At 38.8% G+C, this 21,726-nt stretch overlaps 3 protein-coding genes across 8 annotated transcripts in view; 2 read left to right on the top strand and 1 right to left on the bottom strand.

The window, feature by feature from the left end:
* DNAAF4 (dynein axonemal assembly factor 4) overlaps nucleotides 1-1,145 on the top strand; it is an 82,117-nt gene extending 80,972 nt beyond the window's left edge. For both annotated transcript variants that reach the window (XM_030878751.3, XM_030878750.3), the window contains one exon: nucleotides 675-1,145. In XM_030878751.3, the coding sequence (XP_030734611.2) occupies nucleotides 675-758 (84 nt within the window). In that variant the 3' untranslated portion in view covers nucleotides 759-1,145. The remainder of the gene's footprint in view (nucleotides 1-674) is intronic.
* A 7,745-nt stretch (nucleotides 1,146-8,890) lies between these two features.
* Nucleotides 8,891-19,728, bottom strand: PIERCE2 (piercer of microtubule wall 2). 2 transcript variants are annotated; one of them, XR_009562992.1, is made up of 3 exons: nucleotides 18,886-19,728; nucleotides 11,409-13,098; nucleotides 8,891-10,310 (listed from the first exon to the last, which is right to left on the bottom strand). XR_009562992.1 is itself a non-coding variant. In XM_030878752.2 (2 exons), exons 1-2 carry the CDS (start codon nucleotides 18,901-18,903, stop codon nucleotides 12,751-12,753), a joined length of 366 nt encoding a protein of 121 aa, XP_030734612.1. In that variant the 5' UTR covers nucleotides 18,904-19,728; the 3' UTR covers nucleotides 8,891-12,750. The 2 variants fall into 2 exon arrangements, 1 of the variants encoding a protein (XP_030734612.1); XM_030878752.2 differs by having other exon boundaries at nucleotides 8,891-13,098.
* CCPG1 (cell cycle progression 1) overlaps nucleotides 19,292-21,726 on the top strand; it is a 45,133-nt gene continuing 42,698 nt past the window's right edge. For 3 of the 4 annotated variants that reach the window (XR_009562991.2, XM_030878747.3, XM_060294230.2), the window contains exon 1: nucleotides 19,292-19,446. The gene's annotated coding sequence lies outside the window, so the exon portion shown is untranslated. Of the gene's footprint in view, nucleotides 19,790-21,726 lie in introns of all 4 variants that reach the window. The other variant, XM_030878743.3, reaches the window with a different exon arrangement.

The raw sequence follows: 21,726 nt of genomic DNA on the forward strand, positions 1-21,726 counted from the left end.
CTCCTTTCATTTTAAAGATGAGAAAATGGAGACTTAGAGACATTAAGTGATTTGCCTGAAGTGGCATGGCAAATCAATAGCACCTGGAAGTCAAGTTTCCTTAGAAATTCTTCTCACTGATATTTTTGTTAAAGATTTAGATCCAGTTATATATTTTTAACAACCAGTCCACAATGCTTTCCTTTTTAACCAATTTTCCTCAAAGAAATTTTGTAGATAGGATAATTAGGAGAAAAAAAGAGAGCACAAACTATAGTCTATAAATTATATAAAGTATGGATTGAGTCTACCAAAATTATTTTTTAAAATCTAGAATTCTGAAAGAAGATGGCATTTATTACTTTTTCATTGAGGTGATAAAAATGTCCTTTTGATATATGAGTTTTGAGTCTATTCATGCTTTAATGAATTTAAGCTGTTAGCTTATTTGTATTTCAGTTTAAAAAAACTGCTTCTTACTGAATCTTGAATGAAATCATAATTATTTCTGAAATTACTGAAAAATTTCTTCAGTCTCTTAGAGACCATGTATATGAAAATGGGAATCTGACTAAAACCCGTTGCTTGTGCTGAACCATGGATTTAATGATTCTTTTTATTTTTTAAAAATATTGTTTAGATAACACAAGTATTTATAAAATATTTTATTCATCATCATTGCTATATAAATATAGGCCTACAGGATTATGAAGCTGCCCTTAAGATTGATCCATCCAACAAAATTGTACAAAATGATGCTGAGAAGATTCGGAATATAATTCAAGGAACACAACTAAAATCTTAATGACTACTAGAAGCAACTAGGTATTGTACTAGGTATTGTTCTAAGTTTTACAAAAATAACTGGAGGCATTAGGAATCTGTGCATATTATGGCTGATTATACAGAATCACTTTCTCTTTAGTTCTGTACAGGGCAGAATATTATAAATCTGTAGAAAATGAAATGTTTGATTTCAGTGGTTTTTGAATAAGTAAGTCAAAGTAAGAATAATCTATTTTAATTATTTGTTTCATATTACAACATAATTGTATTTTTTTGTTACTGAATTCAGCTTGCCCTTATAACTAACAAAATGTTTGTTGGTGTGATTACCAGGATGCTTACTGATTCATTTTTAACAAAGAGAAGTTTAAAATAAAAGATTGTATTTATAAAGTATTTTTGTTTGTATTATATACTACTCTATTTAATTGTCTGAATGATTGGGCTTGGTATAATCAATACTGATGTTTTGACTTAGTTTCCAAATGCACAGGACCTTCTTTTAAAAAAATACTGCTCTGCTACCTGTTGTTTGAGGTTAGACCAGTTTACCCTAGTAAAACAACTGTTTGGGAAACCTTATCTTCAACTTTAGTTGTGGGAAGTGTTTGCCAAAGTGTCGATCATATTTCATAACACTATCTGGTGATGATAAATTTTCTAGTGAGATTTTTTCTAGTACCTTCAAGTACATCAGGAAAAAAACAAAAGAAGGCAGCAGGGACTTCCTTGGTGGCCCAGTGGTTAAGAATCCGCCTGCCAATGCAGGGGACATGGGTTCGAGCCCTGGTCCGGGAAGATCCCACATGTCGCAGAGCAACTAAGCTCACGCACCACAACCACTGAGCTTGCACTCTAGAGCCCGAGAGCCACAACTACTGAGCCTGCGTGCCACACCTACTGAAGCCTGTGCGCCTAGAGTCTATGCTCCGCAACAAGAGAAGCCACCGCAATGAGAAGCCCACACACCGCAACGAAGAGTAGCCCTTGCTCGCTGCAGCTAGAGAAAGCCCGTTCGCAGCAACAAAGTCCTAACACAGCCAAAAATAAATAAATTTATTAAAAAAAAAAAAGGAAGCAAAGGTGAAAATGTTAACTTCGCGTATTATGATACTGACACTGGATTGCACCACCACTTGTGTTGTATCTCTGTGATGATGCAAGCATTAAGCAAAACCAGTACAGCTTCCCTTTTGCATCCAATAGTTGTCACATTTCTCTGTGATTATATGTAGAGGATTTTTAGGAAAACAAAACAAAATTTTTTGGAGTAAGTTTTATAGTATTTGTTCATCAGGTGTCATTCAAGTGGATCATAAAACAGCCTCTTTCTTAAAGAAAAAATGCAGTACTTTTTTGAATATGTAAGAGTATCCTAGTTCAGCAACCTTGAAATTTTTACTTCTATAAAGCAACTCTTGATAAATTCTATAGCAGTTCTGCCCAGTTATCAGACCTTCTGGTGAGACAGGATTGCTTTTTTCTTATAATCAACCCTTGTTTGGTTTTTTTGTTTTAATTAATTAATTAATTTATGGCTGTGTTGGGTCTTTGTTGCTGCAGTGAGCAGGGGCTACTCTTTGTTGTGGTGCATGGGCTTTTCATCGCGGTAGCCTCTCCTTTGCCAAGCACGGGCTCTAGGCACACGGGCTTCAGTAGTTGTGGCACTCGGGCTTAGTACTTGTGGCTCACAGGCTCTAGAACACAGGCTCAGTATTTGTGGTGCACGGGCTTAGTTGCTCCGCGGCATGTGGGATCTTCCTGGACCAGGGCTCAAATGCATGTCCCCTGCGTTGGCAGGCGGACTCTCAACCACTGTGCCACCAGGGGAGTTCCCCTGGTTTGCTTTTATTTTTAAAAATAAATGTAACCAAAATAGAGGTGGTTCTTCTGTTTGACACATACCAGTTTGACATTCAAAATACTTTAACCAAACTAGTCTTTCCTCATGCTCTTCCTGTTGCAGGAAAAATGGGGCACACGAGTATGGTCATGTCCCAGGTCTTGGGTAAGTCCCTGGGACAGGCCGCCGAGTGAGGGTCCTTGGCTTCGCGCAGGAAAGAATTCAAGAGTGAGCCATAGTAAAGCGAAAGCAGGTTTGTTTAGAGAAATACACATTCCATAGTCAGAATGTGGTCCGTCTCAAAAGGCAAGAGTGGTGCTGAGGTGTGGGGGGGATCGTTTTTACGGCTGGGTAATTTCATAGGTGGGAGGATTATTCCTACTATCTTGGACAAGGGGCAGGGATTTCCACAGCCCACTTTTTGGCCTTTTATGGTCAGCCTTGGAGCTGTCATGGTGCCTGTGGATGTATCATTTAGCTAATGTATTGATATTACAATGAGCGTGTACTGAGGCGCAAGGGCTAATGGAAGTTGAATCTTCTGCCATCTTGGACCTAGTTGGTTCTAACTAGTTTTTTTTCTGCATCCTCAATGGCTGTGTCATTCTTTTAAAGGTTGTGCCCTGCCCCCTTCCCTCCTGTCTCATTCCTATTACTATCTCAGTCAGAAAACAAAAACTGGCCCCAATAGCTACCATAAGAGCAAAAGAATCTATTTTTGGAGGAGGTAGAAGAAGGGAGTCTTAAGTAGTTATTTATTCTTTTTGACCCTATCCTCTAAGTCTTGGTTTAAAAGCAACAGACACTCATTTGTATTCACTTGACCTTTTTTTTGAGCAATCTTCTATTAAGGGACTTCTGTCTTAGACTGAAGTAGTGATAGAGTTAAAATATAGATATAGACATTCCCATTTCATTTATGATAAAAACATGTTTCCCAAATAATAGTGTGATCATTAAAGCCTATGAATAAAATTATTAAAAGAAAAAATTGTCATGGTAGTCCTTTGACATGACCAAGCCAAAGAAGGAAGGATTTATTACTTGCAGCAAGTAAGGAGAACACTGGGGATCTTTCCTGAGGCAGTGTCTCCCAGAACAGCAAACTTGGGGAAGTTTTAAGCTAAGGGTCCATGCATATTCATGAAAGAGCTTGAGCAGAGAATTCTGCATGGAATTGGGCAAAGGTCAACAGAGTTCCAAGCTTTAGTTGATTGAAGTCATGAAGGTCAGAAAAGGTCAACATCATCATCCCTTAGCTTCCAGTAGATAATGGTGGTTGAGCCCTAGAGGGGGGTTAAATTCTTCAGAACAGCTCAAGAAAGTGCTTCAGGCTAATCTTTACCATTGAAACAGATCTGGGAAGTCTTTCTTATCTGATTTGTTGTCTTTGTTGTTGTTCCTTCTCTTGCCTGATAAGAGTACTTTGTTCTTTTGTTCCCTTAAGATTATTATTACTGAGGGCAAGCATTGTGGCCAGGCTTAGATCACAAAATGGCTTAGGCCTAAAATGGCTTCTCTTATGTCAAGAAAACCATGCCTGGATCTCTTTCTCTGAGGACCCCCTACCATAACTGCTTATTACATAAATACACAGTGTACACATTAATTAAAGAAAACTTTTCCGCTAAGTTGGTAATAAATATCAAAGCTATATCACAATTTTGCATGCAAAGGAAAAACTGCTAGTTAGTCCATTTTGCAATTGATCCTTTATAGAAATAGGAAATGTTAAAAAACAGAGTTCAAAGTCTGAAGACCTAATTGGCCTTATTCAGTGATTCATAATTTAAGCAGTATCATATCTAGGAACTAGAAGCGCCCTCTGAAGGGTTGTACAAAAGGGAAGGTTTTTATAGAAAGAAGGGTGGGGCACAAGGGAGCTATTGATGAAAAAAAATAATGGATTATTTTTAGGCTAAGACATCTTTTTGCTGGGAAAGGTTTTGTCAGGCAGATTGCTTCTTCTTCCTTTAGGGGGTTGGCGGGAGTTGGAAAGGGCCCAAGTGACAGATTACCTCTTGGTGCTGACCAGCAAATTCCAAACTGATTGATTAAGATTACATTTCTGGGAAAGGTCAAAACTGCAGTTAGGTTAGGTATTAAATCATGGGCTTTTAACACAAGTGCTGCCATTTTGGGCCTGTGATTTTTCTCTTTAACAGAAATAATAGGAAATAGGAATAGGAAATAATTAGATTATTGTTAGACTAGATTTTTATTTTAGTTATTTATTATTTAAAATATTTATTTATTTATTTATGGCTGCATTGGGTCTTTGTTGCTGCGCGTGGGCTTTTCTCTAGTTGCGGTGAGCAGGGGCTACTCTTCGTTGCAGTGCGCAGTTTTCTCATTGCAGTGGCTTCTCTTGTTGTGGAGCATGGGCTCTAGGCGCACAGGCTTCAGTAGTTGTGGTGCGCAGGCTCAGTAGTTGTGGTGCTCAGGCTTAGTTGCTCCACAGCATGTGGAGTCTTCCCAGACCAGGGCTCGAACCCACGTCCCCTGCATTGGCAGGCGGATTCTTAACCACTGCACCACCAGGGAAGTCCTAGACTAGATTTTTAAAAAGAGTATTTCCTTACATGCCACTTGCCTCTTGACTGACAATTGCGTGAGAGTCAGCTAGGGTGGGTAAGTAACTAGTTTCACAAAATGTGTCTCTATCTCATTAAACGTGCTTAAGCATTTTGTCAGGGATGCTCATTTCCTCCTTTCTTTCCAGAAGGAGAATGACCTCAAGCAAAAAAAGGTTTGTCCCAGACCAGGTTTGGGATAACTTTGCTTTTATACATTTTAGCTCTTTACTGACAGAGGTAAAAGTATTACTCCTAATAGATAAATGCTGTCTAATAGTTAAATGGAAAGTAAACACATGTATTTAAGTAAACATATCCTGTTCCAGTTTCCTAGTATCACAAAATACTAGATAGAGCTGGACAGTAGTTACAGCAGTAAAAACAAGTATTACAGAAACTATTACAATAGGAGAAAAGAGCACTCAGTATAGAACTGGGTTCAGTTCCTACTACAGAATGGACAGGTGATGATTTATAGCCAAGGAGCAATAGTGGGGTTGGGGGGAAGTGGGGAAGGGGGTGGCTTGTCAGTGGATAGAAAATTACTGAGTGGAAACATCAGGGGTAGGGAGATTCTGGCTAAACTAACCTAACAGGATTCCTGCTGAAGGCAGGCCATTTTGATCAGATATCACCTGGGAGATGGTGAGAGATGAGGAATTTGGTTAGATATTGAAGGTGATCAGATGTTGATGGTGGGATTGTGGTTAAACCGATTTAACAAGATTTTTTTTGTTTTTTAAGTCTTATTCTCTTCAACTAATCAACATGACCACCGGTGACACAACACTGTTATTGACACACAACACTCAAAAGTGGGGCCTCTTTTCACTCCAGGGGGACAAGTCAGGTGAGTGGGGCTTCCCTCATGGGGGCAAAGGAGTCGGGGCTGCTCACCTGAGGGGCGGGTGTCATGGAACCCACCTCTTGGTTGTGATGGTTTCGAGTTTCCCCACCATTCAGGATTCATACCCATGCTCCCTTCTGACCTCCATATCCATAGCAGTTTCAAGTTTCAGCCTAAGCTCAGATCAGTTTCTACTCTCCCCTTTGCTTTCACCAGTGACCCTGTGACCCTGTGTTGAGCTCCTCCAGGAGGGCACTTCTTAAGAGTCAGGCTTGCGTGGAGTTGAAGGAGAGGGTTTAACAAGAGTTTTTTTTTTTTTTTTTTTTTTTTTAACAAGAGTTTTGTTACAACTAGGCTCTTAAGGACAAGGCCCAAGTGTTACCCAAAAGCTGGGTTCACCTCTTGGTGATGTCGAGCCAAAAGACGCAACCAAGGGAAAGAGCGAAAGAAGGACCCATTTATTATTTGCAATAAGTAGGGAGAACACGGGCGATCTTTCCCAAAGGCGTGTATCCTTGAACAGCAAAATTAGGGAAGTTTTAAGCTAAGGGTACATGTATATTCATGAAGGGGCTTGGCTGGTGTATGCATATTTATGAAGGAGCTTGAGCAGAGAATTCTGCATAGCATTGGGGCAAAGGTCGACAGAGTTCCAAGCTTGATTGAAGCTATGAGGGTCAGAAAAGGTCAACATCGGTTAGCTTCCAGTAGATCTGGTGTTTGAGCCCTGGAGGGGGTTTAAATTCTGCAGAACAGCTCAAAAAAGTGCTTCAGGCTAATCTTTACCATTGAAATGAACTGAGTCTTTATTATCTGATTTGTTATCTTTGCTATTCTTCCTTCTCTTGCCTGATGAGAGTTCTTTGTTCTTTTATTCCCTTAAGATCATTATTACTGAGACCTATTCAAAGGCAAGCATTGTGGCCAGGCTTAGATCACAAAATGGCTTAGGCCTAAAATGGCTTCTCTATGTCAAGAAGCTATATCTAGTTCTTTCTCCAGGGAACCCCTACCCCATCTGCTTACACAGGATGAGGCCTAGTTGAAAAAGTGGCTCAGAGGAGCATGTTTAGAGTTTGGTCAAGGAGAGACCACTTGCCATTGGCAAGCCAGGTTCTTTCCAACTAACCTCATCTATGTGGAGAATAAAAAAGCAAAGGACTTTTGCACATACCATCTGGGGAAAAGGTTGGTATATGATCTCCCAAGAAGCCTGATAACAAGGGTGTGTTTCATTACCTTATTGAATTGATCTGGCTCAGTCTCACGCTCAAAGACCCAAGAGCACCCTCAAGAGCTGGCCCATCTTTAAGGATCAGAGTCACATTAACCAAGCTCAGGAGACAAATAAAACAGATTGCCTACTTATTATTAATTCATAATCAGAAATTGACTGAGGATGTTCATTGTCACGGTAGGTTAAATGAAAATTCATTTCTCTTTATAAGCAGATTTGATATGGTAAATCAAAATAAAGTTGCTTGGCAAACAGGGACTCAGAACACGGATGATTAGTTTAATGAATGGAATGTTTCATGGCATCATATATGCAATTCTACATAACAGGCTTCCTTTTTCCTACAAAGTTTAGGATAATTCCCTTTGTTTACAAGCCTTAAGAGATACTTCACTGTAACTAACTCTGGTGTACTAACAATAAAACCAGGTTAATTCTTCAGGTCATGACAAGGTTACCAGCATCTTCTCTTTGAAGTGTGATTTGCCCTTCTTTTTTTTTTTCTCTCTCTGAAAGAACATTGAGTAATTTATTTAGTTGATGTTGTGATTTGCCCTTCTAAAATGTTTTAAAAGCATATGACTCTAAGACCATCTTTCTCTTAAGATACTCTCTTCAAGGAGCTACTTTTGACAGTACTTAGAACATACTTCATTTTAGCCTTTTTATGACCTAAATGAACATGGTTTTTGTTTAATAAATGAACTGCTTAGTATAGTACCTAGAAGATAATAAACTCAGAATAATTTTGAGCTATTATAGATAGTAAAAACCAACCAACATTATTTGGTCAAATATATTAATTAGATTATTGATGTGGTAAATTATATTTATGATAGTCTTTTAGATTATAGCTAAAAGAGGAAAAAGACCTAAACAAATTGGTAAAATATTCCTTTGGGAAGGTAAGCCTTCAGTTTCATTTGAAGCTGAGAGTTCATGCTGTATTTCAAGAAATGATCAGTCAATAAATGGAGGTAAAACTTCAAATATTCTGATAATTGTGGAAAGGAAGGAAAGTTTGCCTAAAGTATGTGAGTTTTCAAATTAATTTGCTTTAAGTATCTTCCAGGAGAATTGATTGTTCAAACTGTTATCTGAAATGGAGTCTTTCTTTTTGGAAAAATTACAGAGTAAGTTTACTTTTTATACTTTAGCATAGCATATTCCAAATATACTACTTTATTTAGTGTATCTCACAAAATAGTTAAATTAATACTTTACAGTCCATACGCTAATGCTTTTTTTTTTATTGTTCTTACGTATCCTAGTTCTAAATGTACTATAAATTGGTGAATAATTCTGTGTTCATCCTATCTGTGCCTTTGATTTTATACACTTTAGCTTTTTTAGTCCATACTAAAGAAACATTACTGTGTAGTCATCTTTAGCGACATTTTCTTTATGGAACTGATTACTGTGGGTGAGAGGTTCTCCAAATGTGGTTCCATCAAAATACAAACATGCTATATTATGATCCTGTCTTTAAAAAGTAACCTTTGCCCCCATATCTGCCCCCAGCTATCACCCCATTTCTCTGTTCAGTATACAGCAAAACTAATAAAATGTAGTTTTTACTTCTTGCAGCCTTTTTTTTATATATACACATAAAGAACTGCTTTTATTGAAAACAATACAACATGAATCATGTTCAGCATTAAAAATGTTTCCACTAATGGAACATTTGAAATTAACATTGCATTAGAGGGGAGGGATAAATCAGGAGCTTGGGATGAACATACACACACTACTCTATAAAGATAGATAACCAACAAGGACATATTGTACAGCGCAGAGAACTCAATATTCTGTGATAACCTATAAGAGAAAAGAATCTAAAAAAGAATGAATATATGTATGTGCATAACTGAATCACTTTGCTGTACAACTGAAACCAACACAACACTGTAAATCAACCATACACCAATAAAATTAAGATTAAAAAAAAAAACACTGCGTTAGAAAATTACAGAATATGGTCACCATGCCTATGAAAACTACAGTCAATTTGTCAACAAAACAGTTAAGCTTTGTTCACTGTTCTTCTCCCCCATATGTTTGTGGTTATTAAGACCATTTACGTTAAAAATGGATCAAGGTTTAGTGTCGGTTCTATAGATATGATGAGTATTTTATCCCAGGTTTCCTGGGACACCCCTGGTTGCAAATGACTGTATCCTGGTTTGGGGATGGGAGGATGTGGTCCACACTGTTGGCTTTGTGTGGTGAGGGTCTCCTGATCAAGGTGTGAAGGGGTTAGAATGGATCATTTGGATAACATCTGAGACAGCAACAGAACAAAAGGGTACAAGAACGAGAAAGCTGTTTGAGCGAAACTGGCGGCCCTTGAAGAAGCAGGCAAAGGTGTCAGGCAAGCATGAGGCCAGGATGTGTCTGGGCGAAACAACTTGAGGGTAGATCAGGCAACCGTCTTGGAAGAGGAAGTTGGTTTTCTTGACTCAGCAGCTTAGTCACCTTCCGGCATCATCAGTGTCAAATACTCTTTAGCCTTCAGGGCCTGGCCACGGGCTTCTGAGGTGGTTTCATCACCTTGGAAGGTGGGGATTTTAGAAGGGTGGGCCTACGGGTTCATTTGTGGGAGAAACCTTCATTCCTTCTTCACATGAATCCATTCAAGGGCTTCCTCTGTGCCTGGCAGCCTGTGAGAAACTGGGCAGGACCCAGAAATGGCCAAAACCCAAATCTTTGCCTTTGAGGAGTTTTCAGTCCAGTGTGGGGGACAGGCCAATAGAGTAGTAAATTATAATCCCACCGTATCAAGGATTCCTATCTAGATAGAACCAAACACTGAGGGTCATAGAGAGGAGAGAGCCACTAACCACGGGATAGCTGGTGTGACTCAGGCCGGCCATCGTGTAGTGGGCCTCACGCAGTCCTTTCTAAGTCCTTTTCCCCCTCAGTGGGTGAGTACAGGGAATAACAAGAATTGTTCCTCCTGGGGCTGTATAAGTGCTTCTGAGAAGCCCCCTTATCCTTCCAGGCTCCTGTTGATCCTTTTCCTATTTTCTTCCCTTTAAGGACCTGTCAGAGTCCAGGCAGGAAACAGAGAGTACACTCAGCTGCGGTGTTTAAAAGGCTTTTTAGTGAAGTGACTATTTACAGAGGTTTGGGTAGCTTCCCAGAAGTAGTAAGAGATGTTGTGCCCCCAGCAGCTGCCCACAAAGGGAAGCCTCTCGCCCACCTGCCCTGCAGAGACAGGGGAAGAGGTGGTGGTGGCGGCATCCAGGTGAAAGCCAGCATCCTGGGAGACGGGCTGCTGGACAGGAGCTGCTTGCCCACAGGGCACCATGCCAGGCATTGAGGAATTAAGGATCAACCAGTCAGACTTGGCCCTCACCTTTATGGAGCTTATGGTCAAAGCAGACTGTCCTGCAGGCCCCAGGGCTCTGGTGATTTCTGATCTCTCTCCCTCATTCCTTATTGGCCACGCCCTCTTCTTACCCCATGTGCTCTAGGGCCTAGGGGATACCAGCTGCAGGGCCAGGTGGTATACATATAGACATATATAAATATTTACATGCTAATAACATGCAAATAAAATATTTACATAAATAAAATTTATGTACCATAAATACATAAATGTTATACATATATGGACATAAGTATTTACATATAAATATGTACACATATTTTACATTTACATATTTACACATATGTGTATTTATATGTCTCTTATACACACATGCATAACATAAACATATAAACATTTATGTTCTATAACATTTATATATAAATATGTATACATATTTATACATATGTCTTTTGGTCTGTTTTCCCCTACTAGAATTTATTAGAATCTAGTCTCCATGAAGGCAAGCTCTTAGTGCCTAGAATAGTCCCTGGACTTTGATAGGCACTGAATGACTACATAATTGCATTCCAGACAATATGCTTGATTCCAAGATACTCATCCTTCCTAAGAATTTTAGCAAGAACAACAAAACAAAAGGCCTAACCACCTGTCATAGTAAGGAACTTTAGGTTAACCTCTAGATTCTACATATTAAAAAGTTGACTTCACTTTCTACAAATCAAGCACCTACAGTGAAGGGGGAAAAGGGTTTGTATACTTTATGCAGAGAAAAATCTGGTAAACTCAAATTCTGTTGCATCATTTACCTGGAAATCTTGTGCAGTGCCTTGATTTTTGATGTTTTAGAAGAAGTGAACAAAACTAATTTTTTTTTTCTTTCTTGTGCCAAATATCATATTTTGGGATATTTGAAAGAATTTCATGAGGCTGCAGAGTTTGAGCTGTTTCCTCACATCAAGCCATTTTTGTAAATAGAAGATTCAACTTTTCTGGTCCCCTAGTGACTCACAAGATTATTTTTTCTAATTGATGTTAATATCCTGAACCTGAAACCAACAGGGAAAAATAAGAACAGTGATTTTTTTTTTTTCCAGTAAAGGTACTCAGATCCAACTGAACAGGAGGTTTCAACAGATGGCAGCTGAAATAAATCTCTCTATATAGTGGAATTACAGAGTTTAAAGAATTGTATAGCCCATAATCTACCACTGCTCATGCTCTATGTTAAAGATGTAGCAAAGTAATTACATTTGGGGAATTCCCTGGTGGTCCGGTGGTTAGGACTCCTCGCTTTCACGGCCTGGGTTCAGTCCCTGGCCGGGGAACTAAGATCCCTCAAGCTGCATGATGAGGCCAAAAAAAAAAAAAAAAAAAGTAATTGCACTTGTAAAAACGTGCAACATTGTCTCACATTTTCATTCTTGTATAAGTAAGGTTTCTTCTGCCTGGATGGACCTTTCCTTTGATTTGGCTTTACCTTCTCCAGAATGTTTCTTCTGATCTTGGTCTCAATTTAAGCAATTCTCTGTGTCTGAAAGACCTTTTACATAGTTTACATTACATAAATTATCATGTATTATTAATTTGCTACTCTCATTCCCCCCAAATATTGTTTATTGAAACAATAAAAGACACTTTTCTATTTCTGTGTTCCATTTTCATTGTATAGCACCTGCCATAAGTAGGTGTTCAATAAATATTTGCTAAATGAATGAATAACAAGTCCTCTCTTCCACCAGTTTAGCAGTGTGAACTAACGTTCCCCAGGTTCTAAGCTATTAGTTGAAATAACAGAAAAGTAGGAAATTACTCATCAGAATCTTCCTTAATTCAGTTTTCAAAATTACAGTTCCTGTGTTCCTTTGTCTTGATAAATATACTCAGTAGACAGTTGAGATCCTGAAAGCCTTTTGAAGCTTTTGGACTACATGAACTAAATAAAGCTAGGTATAATAAAATGCTTTCTACCTTTTATTCTATTTTGAACACATTTTTATTTAAGAAGTCACTGTCATTCAGTTATCAGTTGAAATGCTTTATTTCTTAAAGGTATTTTTAAAAAAATAATTCAAATTAGCTATCCTAGCCTTAGATTTAAAACTCATTTTTCCCAAGTATATTTTCTCTTTATTTAAGAGTAATATATTTTCATAGAGTGTGTTGAAAATTCGGAAAATCAAGGGTTCTTGTTCTGTCAGGTGCAGTGTTTAGAGTGTTATTTTGATAAAATCCAGTAGCTCTGATATTGCTTGAAAATACTTGGTCCTTTGGAGTATAATAGCAGGGGAAAAACTGTGGCATGGTTAAAAATTCACCATAATTACTTGAATTGGTTTTATACATAATCATTTTAGGTTTTGATAGTGAGGTAGCTGTATGGAGTGTCTTTGGGTCCAACATACATGAAAACACAGGATTGCCAGGGTTCACACAAGGAGGCAGTTGTTCAGGTTTCATTTCTGTTTCTGAATTTGAAGCTGAAGTAATTTTCTTATCCTAAAAGATAAATGCATAAAATAATTCTCAATTATAAAGTTCTGAAAAAAACAGAATTATTTAAACTTAGCCCTAAGCCTTTCTTACCCCACTACTCACAAAAAGTGACTCGAAAAAGATCAAAGACAAATGTAAGATCTGATACCGTAAAACTCCTAGAAGAAAACACAGGGAAAAAGCTCCTTGGAGTTGGTCTTGGTAATTTTTTGGATATGACAACAAAAGTACAAGCAATAAAAGCAAAAATCAATAAGTGTGACTACATCAAACAAAAAAGCTTCTGTGCAGCACAAGAACAGCAGAAGGAAGAGACAGCCTTGGAATGGGAGAAAATATTTGCAAACCATACATCAGATAAGGGGTTAATTTCCAAAATATCTTTAGAACTCATACAATTCAATAGCAAAAAACCAAACAATATAATTAAATAATGGGCAGAGGATCTGAACAGACATTTTTCCCGAAGAAGACATACAGATGGCCAACAGGTACATGAAAAGATGTTCAACATCCTTAATCATCAGAGAAATGCAAATCTAAACCACAATGAGATATCAATCCACACCTGAAGAATGGCTATTATAAAGTTAAGAGAGAATAAGAGTTGGCGAGGATGTGGAGAGAAGGGGACCCTCGTGCACTGTTGGTGGGAATGTAAATTGGTGCAGCCACTGTGGAAAACAGTATGGAGGTTCCTCAAAAAACTAAAAATACGGGACGTCCCTGGTGGCGCAGTGGTTAAGAATCCGTCTGCCACTGCAGGGGACGTGGGTTCGAGCCCTGGTCTGGGAAGATTGCACATGCCGCAGAGCAACGAAGCCCATGCACCACAACTACTGAGCCTGAGCTCTAGAGCCTGCGAGCCACAACTACTGAACCCATGTGCCACAACTACTGAAGCGTGAGCACCTACAGCCTGTGCTCCACCACAAGAGAAGCCACCGCAAAGAGAAGCCTGCACACCACAACTAGAGAAAGCCCGCGCACAGCAACGAAGACCCAACGCAGCCAAAAATAAATAAAATAAATAAATTAAAAAACAACCAGAAAAACTAAAAATAGAACTATTATATGATCCAGGAATTCCACTTCTGGGTATATATCTGAAGGAAATGAAATCACATCTTGAAGAGATATCTGTACTCCCATGTTCACTGCAGCATTCACAATAGCTAAGACATGGAAACAACCTAAGTATTCATCAACAGATGAATGGATGAAATTTTGGTACATATACACACACACACAACGAAATATTATCAGCCATAAAAAAGGAAGGGATCCTGCCATTTGCAGCAACATGGATGGACCTTGAGAGCATTATGCTAAGTAAAGTTAAGTCAGAGAAAGACAAATACAGTATGCTCTCACATATATGTGGAATCTGGGAAAAAAAAAAAAAAGTCAAACTCAGAGCAGAATGGTGGTTGCCAGGGGCTGGGGATGGGGGAAATAGATGTTGGTCAAAGGGTACAAACTTCCAGTTATAAGAAGAGTAAGTTCTAGGGATCTAACGTACAGTATGGTGACTACAGTTAACAATACTGTATTATATAATTGAAAGTTGCTAAAAGAGTAGATGTTCTCACCATACCCACACACAAAAATTTGTAATTATGTGAGGTGATGGACATATTAACTAATCTTACTGTTAATCATTTCACAGTATATATGTATATGAAAGCATCATGTTGTACCTTAAACTTACACAATATTATATGTCAATTATACCTCAATAAAGCTGGAAAAACAATAGAGAAGAAAACAAAAACTTAGCCCCATCTACTTTCCTTTTGGGAGTCATTTTCTCTGGAGGACATTGAAGAGTACCCATTCAATTATATATATCTGTACAGAGCAAACTTGTCAAAAGTATGTACAAGGTAGCTTTTTAAAATCCTGTACTAGAACTATGAGGATTTATAAAAACGTGTAACTTATAGAGTAAGACTGCAATAGGTCATAGTTCGAAGAGGACGTACAGCTTAATTTCAGAGTGAAAAGGGAACAAGATAAACATTCAGGGATCTTAACCTTGTGGGGGATAGCCATTAAGCAAATAATTATACAACTGACTAATTGTGGTAAGTGCTATGAAGAAAAAAAATTCAGGATATTTATGAAGACATATAGGGGGTTCTAACCTAGTGTGAGGGCCTAGGAAGGCCATTCTGGTGACGTGTCGCTGAATCTTAAGACTGGAAGGCAAGCAACGGAAAAGATAGAGGAGGGCACAAAGAAAAAGCATGGCCAAAGTGGAGTAAGTTAGAGTGAAAATGGCTGCAGATGAGAATAGAGGGGCAGGAGCCAGATCCTGAAGGGTCTGGTTGGCTACGTGAAAAGTTTAGATCTTTATGGTAAAAGCAATGGAAAGCTATTGAAGCGTTTTAAGGAGAAGCATGTCATGATGTAATATGCTTTTTAGTAAAATTACTTTGGCTGCCGTCAGAGACTTGAATGGATGTGGAGAGGAGCTTCAGTGTTCCATGTGACTGACAATGATGATTTATAGAAGAATGGTGGTATAGAGAGACTAGTAAATAAATTTGAGACACATTTTGGAAGTAGAATTCATTGGACCTGGTGATTGATTGGATGTGGATAGTGAGGAAGAGGGACAGATCAAGAAAGACTCCCACATTTCTGGACAAACATTTGGGTAGATGGTGGTGCCATTTACTACAATTTAATATGTAATTAACATATATAATAAATTTAATAAAGATTTAAAATATACATAACTTAGCTATTTGGGGAGGGAGGGAGCAAGATATTACAAAGAATGGGTACAAAAGTGCATATTGCTTTCTAGCAATGCATATAACATGCTTATCCTTAGTAAAGTCAAGTCTATAAAAAACATCAAGCTTCAATAATGAAGGTGAAAGAATTCAAATGGAACACACTATATGCACCTTGTTTATCACTCATTCAACAAATACTGAGTACCCACTGTGTACCAGGCATTGTTAGATGATGGAAAAATAGTGATCAACAATCTAAAGTTCCTAGAACTTACATTTTATTACCTAGAAGACAAGCACATAGGAAACCAGCTCAATAATGTTGGGAAACTGGTTATTTAAAAAAAATGTAGGTCTTCACCTTCAAATATTAGGTGTCACCAGTTCTGGGTTCTGATGTTGCCAGTGATAATAGCTGTGTGACTTTGATAAAATTATTTTGCAAGGATTCAAATTCCTTGTCTATAAATATAAAAGGAGATGGATTAGTTTTTTTTCTTTTTCTAATCTGAGGTTATAAGGGCTCTCCAAATGTAGCAATAGGAAAGTGATTTTCAGTTATTTGAAAAACATGAAGGAAGTGTATATTTACTTGTGATAAGGCTCTTAAAAATGATTGTGGTGTCCATGTAGGCAAAAAATTTTGGTAGTTAAAAAACCCTCCAAATTTGGCAACTTCTGGAATACTTAAGATCTAAGTCCTTCCAGATCAGAAATTATATTATTATATCTAACCTCATAGAGATTGGCAGGGTTCTGTAACTCTGACTTTTTAAGGTTGCATTAAATAGAAAGTTGTTTATATGCATTAAAATTCTTTTGCTTTGAAGACTCTATAGTAGATGCTTGTGATTCATGAGGCTGAGACCCTTTAAGAATTCTAAATCCTTAAAACTAGCAAGCATATAATCTCAGTTTCTCCAACTCTAAAAATGGAGGAAAGAATATTGACCAAGTTGCTGTGTCACGCTTAAGTTAGGATCAAATCTGGGTCAGATTAGTTCGGTTCCTCTTAGACTAACTCAGCTCCCTCTGAATTCTTGGGTTATTCTACTTAATGTCTCTGCAAAGTTAAGTTCCCCACTGTCAGGAACCTATTTGTTTTGAAATCTTGAGTTCAAACCTGCAAATGTGAAGTATTTACTCCACTTTCTTTTCTTTTGTTCAGATTTGAAGAAGTATAATAGAGTGTTGGAGGAGTAGCACAGGCAAGAACTTTGTGGCCTAGATTCCAATCCTTTATCATCACTGCACCTTTGTTTTTATATTGTCTGTAAAACTGGGAAAAAAGGGGGAAAAAAAAAACAACCTGCCATAGTTCCTGTGGTTGTGGAAATGAAAGAAAATCGGATGTAAATGATACGCTGCTATATAAATGGAACCAATTTTTAACATTTTCTTTTTTGCAGGTATACTTCAATGCATATGCATGATCTTCCAGAATTCAGTTCTGAAATTTACAGGTTAAGAAAACTTTACAGTAGTGTGCTACCATTTACTAACATTCATTATCTTGTAGGAAGCTGGCAAAGCTGGAAGTAGAACTCATCAGTTCTTGCTGTTTATTCTTTTTTGACACTGCTTATTGTTTTAAATATCAAGAGCACAGACATTGGAGAATAGTAAGTCACCAGAATCCTACGGTATCACAACAGGTCAGCTTTTCTCAAAATGTCTAGGTTCTCTCAGCACATGGAAGGCTTCTTAGGTGGAAGGTGCTGCCCTGTGACTTGTGAGAAAAAGTACCAACCCTAATTTACTTTATGGACACCAGTCAGGTTGCCCAGGGCAACCTCAGTCCCAGAGGTTGTGACTTTCAAATCACCTTCTGCAACTGGCTTTAAAATTCTGATCAACTTTGAATCAAAATGGAATACAGAAAACAGAATCTAGTGAAAATAGAAGACAAATTTTGTTGGCATAATCCGTACCACACAATCTGTAAAAGTTAGTGTCTACCGAAATCTTTTAGACCTCCAGGACAATTCACAAATGTTTACGGACTTGGAAACAAAATACCCCTTGCTTTTACTTTATATCCTAGGCCCTCACTGCAACTTTCTTATTTGGGTTTCAACCTCTTCAAATCTGGTATTCTTAAAATGTAGAGTTCAAAACAGATACAATCAAAAACAAAACAGCCTAATATAAAGAATAATAAAAAGATTACTTTAAATTCTCTGCTAGGTTATACATTGGGTCAGCAACTGTTACTGAAGGAGAAGAAGGTTAATGAAAATTATAAATGAATCTTTTAAAATCGATTAAGTCTAAAATTAGACTGTGCAAGTGCCTTGAAAATCTACAAATAGATGGTGTTAGCTTCCTTACTAATTTAATTTTCAGGCTCTCCTAGAATTAGAGAAAACCAGGCCACTTTGACTTTTCCAAGTCTTTTGTTATAAACACACACACATTTTTATAAAGATAAATAACAAGCTACTGAAATAATAAAAATGCCCATTATAGAAGCTGTAATTATAAAATTTAAAAAAAATTTTTTTTTTTGGTTTTGTGTCACAGTTGATGTTAACTACAGTAACAACAAAAGCAAAAAAAACCCTGTAAGTCTAATTTTGAGGCACCCTTTTGTTTCCCCTCAGGCCCACCATCCTCCTTGTTCATGTTTTTCTTAATTTATCTTTTTCTGGCCACAATTAGGTGACAGAGAATTAAACCTTAACTTTCTACTGTTTCCATCAACAGTGAGTATAAATGCACCATATACTTTTTTCCCCTCATATCCTTTTTTGAACAAGACACAATGTAAACAGATGTCAAATTAACAAGGTACGTTTTTCTTGTTCAAAACCATCACGGCATTTTGCAATGGGGCATGAGTTGCATACCATCCCCAATCATCTTTATACCTTCAGAGGCAATTCTGGCTTAATGCAATGCATGTTACATCTGTGTAGCCCAGCGGTTGCCTACAACGGTGGGTTTTTTTTGGAGGGTGGGGGTGGGTGGGAGTGTGGGGTGCCCAAGTTTATAGTAAAGAGTACCGACAGTCAAAAACATCCAGCCCTCTGCCCAAACCCACCCAGTCGCCCTCGGTCATTCTCGATATCTTCTTTATTTTTTTCGGCAAACGCAGTCTTTTCCTGCAGCGGATGGCAAGGCCAGCAAGCGCCGACTTTTACTACACCCAATTAAAGCAGCAAAGAGAAGGCGAACCGTCGGCTGGATGGATACGTGTAAACTAATCGGCCTAATCCCGGGAGCCGTCCTCCAGGGTGGAATCCTTCGGAGAGGCTGTAGCAGGCCGTCTCCACAGTAACCGGCCGCGGCGCCTCTGCAGTGCCGGGGCCCGGATGTTGTGAGGATCACGGCCGCGGGGCCCAGCTTCCGGCAGCCTGCCGGCGGCGGACTGCGCTCTTCTTCGGGAGTCGTAGTTCTTCCCTCCGCCGCCGCCCGGTATAAGGCGCGGGCGGGACTACGAGTCCCGGCATGCGCCGCGGCGCCCCGCCGCCCTCCGCATTTCGGCTGCGGTCGCCTGCGAGCAGGTTGTTGTTTTTATGAGAGGCGTCACTGCTCTCGGAGCTGTGACCGTCGCCGCCGCGACAGCTAACGCCGTCGGGCGGAGGTGGCGCTGCTCCTTCAGGTACGGCCCTGGGCGAGTTTGGACCCCAGGAGGGGAGTCCCGGCCGACTGTCGGGGTCCTGGCTTAGCCGCCTGGTGGAGGCGGTCGCGGGGTTTCCGCTGAAGGAGGGCTTGACCCTAGGCGCTCGGTGTTTGCGGCCGCCTGGGTGGCCTCCTCGGAAGGCGAGTCTGCATCCCCCGTGGCGGAGCCGGTCCGGTGGTCCTGCAGCCTCGGTTCCCTGCGTTGCAGACGCGAGCGGTGTGCCGGGAGTGTGGGGGAGCCGACAGCCCAGGGGACGCACCCGCCTTCCTCCGCTGGGCTGGCTTAAGGCTCTCCTCGGTCCTGATTGATGAGAATCCATATGGTAAGATGTTATGTGCGTCACTCCGCCGGGTTTTCAGCCGGCCGGTCTTTTTTGGTGACGTTTGAGCCCCGTGATGACAGGAAGAGAAAGATTAAATAATGTGTTTGAGATTTCTGCTTGTGAGCCTGGCTGATAATGATCAAATCTCCCTGTCTATCCTGTTCCGCCTCCACCGGTCCCCTTCCTAATCGATAAGCCCTCGTAGCAGCAGGTCACACCGTGCCTTGTACGCGTTACTGTTTATCTTTATTTAACGAATCAACTTTTTGCCTTTGGGAGCGCCAATTTTAACGAACTCAGCCAATTAGGTACTTTGTTGAGTGGGTGAAATTTGCACTCAGTCTGGCTTTATTAAAAAATGGAATGGAGCCTTCTTGTAGCTAGAATAGGTAATTATTTTAGTACTGCGAATTTTAGGAGATTTGCCTCCTCAAATAAGGTCACATCTACTGGACGGTACTTGAAATGTCATTATTAGCGCATCGTATCTTTGGCTTAACGTTTGAATCTTATTAGGCCCCACCTTTCTCAAGGGGGGGTATTTATCACACCTTGGACGCTAGTGTGAATGGTTTACTATACTTCCCTGAGCTATGGTCATAAAGGGGAAGGGAAGGGAGAAAGTGAGAGTATTATTTTAATAAATAATTTTTAATCCTTTACCCAACCTAAGGATTAAAGAAGCTATTAAAAATCGCTCTCAAATAATATTTGAGGGTGTGGGAAATACTAGTTTTTAAATGAAAGTAGGTTAGAAAGTAGTGTAATACTAATTTTGTTAACTAAACCATAGGACTAGAAGTGATTCAATGTCTATTAGAAACAAGACTCAAAGGAGTGTAATAGTTATAAAGTGATTAGATGCTGAAACTACAAATTATTTTTTTCTTTATACTTTTTGGTATTTTCCAAATTTTCTATAGGAAAAAACCTTAATTTAAAGAAAAGGACACAGGTGCAGCAATTCCAGTTATACAGACTCTTTAAACATTAATTTTAAAAAGCAAATAACAACTAAAAACAACATAGGTAGAGCCCCTGTTACTGCATCCACGGACTCTGAATAACAAGTTTAAATGTATGTAAGTTAGTTGTTGAGAAGTGACAAGAAATGCGTTGGTTGGACTGGAAAGGAAACAAAAAAATATGACAGTAATTCTTAGCATTTGTACATCTCGTCTTATTTTGATCTGTTTTCTTTTCATTTTGTACAGTAAAATCAAGACAAGATTGCTTACTTTTCTTCAATTAAGGGAGTGCAATCTTGATTATTACTGTAACTCAAGGTGACAAAGCATGGGCATATTAATCTGAAAAGATCTGGGATGTAGCAGGATTTTTCATTTATTATTTGTAAACATTTGCCAGTGGAAATAAAGAAGTTAAACATTATTATAAAATGGGGGCTTTAAGCTTGTTTTCATCAAGTCATTTCAAGTATCAATACTATGTTTTATATGCCTGATATTTTGGATTATGTTTTTGTTTCATTTTCTATTATGGATATGTTGGATATGGTTGGGTAAGTAGCATATTTAGCCCACATTTTGTTTTCTGTCATAAAGAAAGGGCCACATTGTTCTTTGATAGGAATAGTCCATGTATTTTTGCAGTTACCAGTCTTGAGAAAATGGGGTTTACCTCAATTCCAAGTGTCCATTAACTCAATAGAATAGCCATTCTGAAGCTTTGTTTTTATTTTTTTGCTTTTTTGTTTTTTAAGCTGTAGAAGTCATACTTTGTTTTCTTAGGTTCTTTTCTTTGGAGCATTGCTTCTCTCCCCAGATTTCAGTTTCTTTTCAATATTTTCTATTGTTTTATTTTGTGTATTTTGTGCCCTTTGTTGGCTCAATATCTCACTAAAAATTTGGGTTCATTTACAGGGCATAAGAAACATTCATAATTACTTAACATGTTTGATTTACTAACTGGTTCCA

This window comes from Globicephala melas, chromosome 2 (assembly GCF_963455315.2).
Source record: "Globicephala melas chromosome 2, mGloMel1.2, whole genome shotgun sequence".
In the NCBI taxonomy this organism is placed as follows: domain Eukaryota; kingdom Metazoa; phylum Chordata; class Mammalia; order Artiodactyla; family Delphinidae; genus Globicephala; species Globicephala melas.